The sequence below is a fragment of the Alosa sapidissima genome, chromosome 4, assembly GCF_018492685.1.
Source record: "Alosa sapidissima isolate fAloSap1 chromosome 4, fAloSap1.pri, whole genome shotgun sequence".
In the NCBI taxonomy this organism is placed as follows: Eukaryota; Metazoa; Chordata; class Actinopteri; order Clupeiformes; family Clupeidae; genus Alosa; species Alosa sapidissima.
The window spans coordinates 25,491,533-25,497,452 of NC_055960.1; the positions used below are offsets into that span (position 1 = coordinate 25,491,533).

General features: G+C 42.0%; 1 protein-coding gene across 2 annotated transcripts; it reads left to right on the forward strand.

The window, feature by feature from the left end:
* Positions 1–544: 544 nt before the first annotated feature.
* LOC121706688 (homeobox protein Hox-C12a-like) lies at positions 545–4,590 on the forward strand. Of its 2 annotated transcripts, none has more exons than XM_042088628.1 (2): positions 545–1,188; positions 2,179–4,590. In XM_042088628.1, the coding sequence occupies exons 1-2, from the start codon at positions 546–548 to the stop codon at positions 2,415–2,417; spliced, it is 882 nt and encodes a 293-aa protein (XP_041944562.1). In that variant the 5' UTR covers position 545; the 3' UTR covers positions 2,418–4,590. The 2 variants fall into 2 exon arrangements, with proteins under 2 accessions (XP_041944562.1, XP_041944563.1); XM_042088629.1 differs by having other exon boundaries at positions 545–1,182.
* The last annotated feature ends 1,330 nt before the right edge of the window (positions 4,591–5,920 follow it).

A 5,920-nucleotide genomic window follows, 5' to 3' on the forward strand; every position in this document is an offset into this window, starting at 1 on the left:
TAAAACGGGCCCGTAAAAGGGGCGTATCACAGCTTTATATGACATTCAATTCATTTGTAATTTGCTCTAAAACAAAGACATCGGTGCGCCTTCCCTGCTGGAATTGAAAACATACTTGTTGAAGCTAAATAACCCAACATTTTTGCGTGCGCCCGTCCGCCCATTCATCCAGAACGGCATGTTTTCTTTCAGAAAGGAATATTTTTGATTACAAATCCAAGTCATTAAAGGAGGTGCAGGGAAATCAGTGGAGTGTGGGGGGTCCTTAAACACTTGAAACTGTGTAAGGCACAGGGAGAAAAACGTAACAGGGTTTTCTATTTTTTCATAAAATGTTTATAGTATTTTTAAAAAGCTTATAAAACCCGTAATACAGAAGTTAATGTTTTGTTTTGTCAGACTTGGACCTGGTGGGTGGCACCTTCGTAACGCAAGTTGGCTGTGGCCACGTGATGTATGTGGAGCCAATCAGACGCGGCGTACGGTTTAACTATGTTAAATGTCAGATTGCTATAAACTAGAAGCTCTTGGTCGGGCCCGCCGAAATGGGCGAGCATAATCTTCTTAATCCCGGTTTTGTGGGACCTTTGGTAAACATCCACACCGGAGATACATTTTACCTTCCCAATTTCCGAGCATCCGGGGGACAACTGGCGGGTCTACCCTCTCTTCCCTACCCTAGGAGGGACAATGTGTGCTCCTTGCCGTGGACCCCATCGGAGCCATGCAACGGATACCCTCAGTCTTATTTCAGCAGCCCCGTGTCCCTTAACCCCAGTTTTAACCGTGCATGCGAAATAACGCGACAAGACCAAGGCAAATGTTTCTACAGCAACAGCGGCGGAGGAGGCGGCGGCGGGGTGAACCGAGAAAACTGTGTTGAGAGTGTGAACCTCAAGCGTGAGGACAGGGCACGGGGAGATCCCTCCGTGTCCATAGTGGGAGAGCAAGGACTGCACAGCCACAATGCAAATGCAATGGGCAACGGCGGAAACTTCTCCAAATACGACTATGGAACGGCTGGCGAGCAGCTGACCCAAGATCCTCCGTCCTGTCAGTCGCTAGAGTCCGACTCCGGGTCGTCTCTGCTCAACGAAGGGGGCAAAACACCATCAGGCATCGCGCACACATTGACGTCCCCTGGCACACACACGCATGCAGGCAGCGCAACTCCAGGCAGTGGTGAGTGTGAGTATGTTTATGTGACAATGCATTGCGCTTATTGGACGTTAACAATAACTGGCGCGTTAGCCTCGTTTTGTCATCGATGCCTTATTTCTTGATTTGTTGTTGTTCTTGCTTATCGGAACGACGCAGATAATGATTGCAAGTATTGACTGACTCAGAAGTTGCACGTCGAGATGAGCACCACTAGGGGAAGCATTGGAAAAACAGGGTTCACGTTTTCGTTTACACCCAGTTCTTTACACAACTGTAAACCCTTACTGCGCAGTAAAAAGAGGATATTGTTTGTGGTAAAAAGAAATATGTCTAAATCACAACTGCAGAAGTGCTTTATATTTGCTCCAAATACATAGGATTCTGCTAGTAGTATTTGGCTACACTCGCTAAACGTGTTATTTTATCAAAACCCATAGAGCTGAGTTGTAGGTTATGCAGAGCGTTTTAACAAGGATTTACGCACTCGTAAAACAAAAAGTAATATCACCATTCACACGGAGAGGAATCGTTTGCATGCCATTGAAATACAAGCCATCTATACTGTGCGTGGACAGGGTGAGAATCTGTGCTGAATACACCTGTGACTACTATTAACCTATGACAAAATGGCATGGATTGTCGCAGTGTCAGAGCAGAGGAAAATTATCCATTCTCTTCCACCATGATCCTAGCTCACCTTTACTCTCTCCGCAGTTCAATTTGACGATTGCCATGTCTATTAGCGTTAGGGATGTCACCAGTATGAAAGGTTTACCCACGTACTATGATGCATATGCAGGGCCTGTATTCAGCATATCCCTTTTCTAGGAGTATCTCATAGTTACAGCTGCCTTGTATTCACTGGCCCTTACTATGCTCCCTATACAGATTCGAATTATTAAGTATTAGAGTTTGTGCAAAAGTATGTATTGATATTTCGTCAATTTGCCTCTAAAGTTGTGATTTTACAGACATCCTCACCGACTAACCAACTCAACTGTGCTCACCTTTCCCCAGGTGCCCCGTGGTACCCCATGCACACAAGAACCCGCAAGAAACGGAAGCCCTACTCCAAGCTCCAGCTGGCAGAGCTCGAGGGCGAGTTCATGCTCAACGAATTCATCACCCGCCAGCGGCGGAGGGAGCTCTCTGACCGGCTGAACCTGAGCGACCAACAGGTCAAGATTTGGTTCCAAAACCGCCGCATGAAGAAGAAAAGACTGTTGTTGCGAGAGCAAGCGCTGTCCTTCTTCTAGAAATAAAACTTTGTGAGACTAGGCGTGAGAGAATTCGGTGAGGTTGATTCACCACCAGTAAGAGATGTGACTTTAGTGTGGGACATGTTTTTTAGTTTTCGTCAATTGTGAAAATGCATGTTTTTAAAAAGAGCCTGGGATTCTTCTCTTCTGGTTAGGTCTATGAAAAAGCAACTCCAGATATACTAATATGTTAAGCAGACAAGCGACCAAATACGTTGACCTAGATGCTTTGACGAGTTGATTTGTTTTGGTTGGAATGGATAACAGTACACCTGTAATTACAGATAATCGTGAAAATGTTAGATTATCTCTTGCTTTCACTATTTGGTTCTTCCTTTCTTAGTCGATTTGCCCAAAATACGAGTTTATACGTTTGAGAAAACAAGGGGAAATACATTTGGCCCACCCGCTAAAACACTTATCTTTCATAAAAGAATGAAAGGTTATTGCCAACCTTTCCAATTGCTCTTTATGCTGGAGAAAAAATAGAAGAATGGTTACGCATTCGTATAAACTAGAACATACTGTGAGCCAAGGATAGAGGTCAATGTCAATACAGAGCGCCAAATTTCTTGGAGAAATTTGTCTGTTGGTGCTGCATGATATAATAACGTGCGCGTCCTAATGCTGGATAAAAGAACAGAACAGCTCTGCAGAAATCAGATGTTACTTGTGTAGCACTGTGTGAAAAGCCACTTTAATGTCAGAGGGTATATTGGCTCTTTGGCAATTTCTTAATCTTTGTGCATAACATTAGCTTACCCTCTCTCCCTAATGAGAGAAACGTGTCCGTACCTTTCACTCACTCTCTGATTAATGCCACGTGCTGCGGAGGATGTTCACGGTCAAGGACAAAATTGTCGCCTACACCTCAAGCATCGCCCACTGGGTCATGCTCGACACGGGCACCAATGAGCAGACATTGACAGAAGGAAATATGTATCTCATGTATCTCAAAATTTAGATGCAGTTTAGGTATCGATAGCTTCTTCAGTAGAGAATGAGACGATATCTTTTTGGGTGGGGAGGGCATCGATTTCTGCTGCTATTTTGGGATTACGATCCGCAGAGTCTCGGCGCTTGGGTGTGAAGTATTAGTGGACTGTCGTGACACTTTAGCGACAGAGATCGTTTACTGCAATAATATGCGACACCCAATGTAATGTTTATTTCTCATAGGCTACATAGATACACATACACAAACACGCACCCAGGCACGTGGGCGCTTTCAGATACACTCAAACAAAATATATTAAGTTGGCCTATTCTGTTGCTATTCGTTTAAGATATTAAAATTAGGCCTTCTCTTTTGGCGTTTTTGCAAGGCCGGATTTTAGTTAAAAGTAGGCTGCGCTGTTGCGCTCCATACATGGCCAGGAATGAGAGCTGGGCTGCGTGCTACGGCCTCTGCCATCTAATTGACATGAGTTATGAACGTCGAGCTTCACCATCTTTGATTGGCGTGATGATAGAAAAAAAAAAACTTAGCGGAAAGTCTGTGTAATGGAAATATTCTTTAAAAGGACAATTCTGATTAGGAAAAATATATAAGTAAAATATATATAAAACGGACATAACCTTCTATTTGGCGTGTCTAATTATATCTTTTTGTTTTTGTTATTTTTGTAATCTGTTAGTTTCATCAAAAACCCGCAGATACATGGGTAATTGTTATTTGTGTGTTGCTGCTTTTAATTTCAAAATTTAAATCTGTATTTGCTTTCTCACTTTATGTTGGTGCCGCATTGCATCCATGTCAGTCGCTCAGTAGGCTAGTGCGTTAGGCCAATAGTAGGCTAATAGAGATTGCGTTATCATACGAGAAGCTCTGTATAAGCTCGTCCAGTAGCCAACAGTATTTGTATAGAACTTGAATGAATTCTTCCTCCAGGTTTTTACCTCTGAAATGTATTGATGTTTAAACGTTTTGCTGCTCTTTCTATCATTTTCACCTCTATCGGGTGGTACGTTGTCTCAAAGCAAGCAAGTTTAGTTGTGTCTTTGCTATATTTGTATAATAAGCGACAAATGTGTATTATACTGATATTGCCGTCCTAAATTGATCAATGTGACATGAATGTTTTCATTTTGTCTGTGTTTTCTGTTCAATACCTCCTATTTTTCCTCTGTCTATGATAATCTCCGTTTACAAAACGTTGTGTTCTACCAGTATGCATAATATGAATGTATTGATGTATGTGTACGTTTATGATATCTATTAAAATCTATAAACTTTTATATTACTATCATGATCATGATATGCACGGCTGTGTTCGTAATTGTTACTTGTTGTTGTTACTTGAATATTAGTGATGATTTCATAGGGGCATAAGTCAATCAAATTAATCAAAAACAAAACACTGAATACAACCGTTTGATGAATGGCATAATTATGAACGGTACCCTTCCTAATATGACAAAAGAAAGAAAACTATTATAATCATAATTAACTGATATTCCGGACTGGATGCTCCCCTTGCCTAATACAAATCCCCATCCGCTTCCTGGCTTGTTTCGAACAATCATTTTATAAGGCACTAGTAAGAAAAATGATAACAATAAATCCAGTTATATTTCCTTTTTACGCAAGCTGGCCAGAGCAAGCTATTCATTTACAAGACTGCTAAGAGGATGCAATAAAACAATATATTTGCAATGAAAATCTTTACCCGCTGCCCGCACCACATTTTAATCCCGTACCGCGTGGCATCTGTGGCAAAGGATGGAGCGCACTGCTTAGGGATGTAAAGCTTGTCTTACACAAACCTTTTAGTATTTCGGAGTATTTCGGAGACACAATCACTTATAAATGGGGTTTCAAAAAGGAAACTCTTGATGATGTCACTCTACCCAGTTATTTGCACTGTGTTATGCGCTGAGGCTCACTCTTGGGCCAAAAACAATACCTCGCTGCAATGTGTCTCGAAATAAAATGGCTATCACAGCATGGCCGTGCCGCTTCACAGCAGGACGTGTCAGTCTCAAATCCAGTTAAGGCTCAAGCCCTCCCTTTTTATCCTTGATTACAGTATCACAGAAATTCTCGCTGGCATTCTCCATTATTAAAACAGGAATCGTGGTACTCGTTGTCTCCAAGGCTCCTTCAGGGGCACGATCAGGTAGTGACAGAGATGCAACTCCTTAATACCACAATCAGAATAATGACGCACAGAGTTTGTCATTTCTTGTCTGGGTTCAAAGCAGGATAAGCCACAATTGTATGGGAAATGTTTTAACATGTCTCGTGGTAGCTTTACGGCGCAGACTCAAATAATTTCCCAGTCCCCGTTCTCTTTGACTGGTGTTAAAATACAGGAGAGACGAGACTAAAGATCTGCCTTAGCTATTAAGAGTTTACGTGGAATATTTTTGCTGCTGTTCAAATCCAGCTAAAATCGTTCCACCAATCTAATTTGGTCTTTCATCTATGCTAACTTCAGCAAAGCCAAATATGTTATATTTAGAACATGGCATAGCTGTGATGCATAATAGGCCTTTGT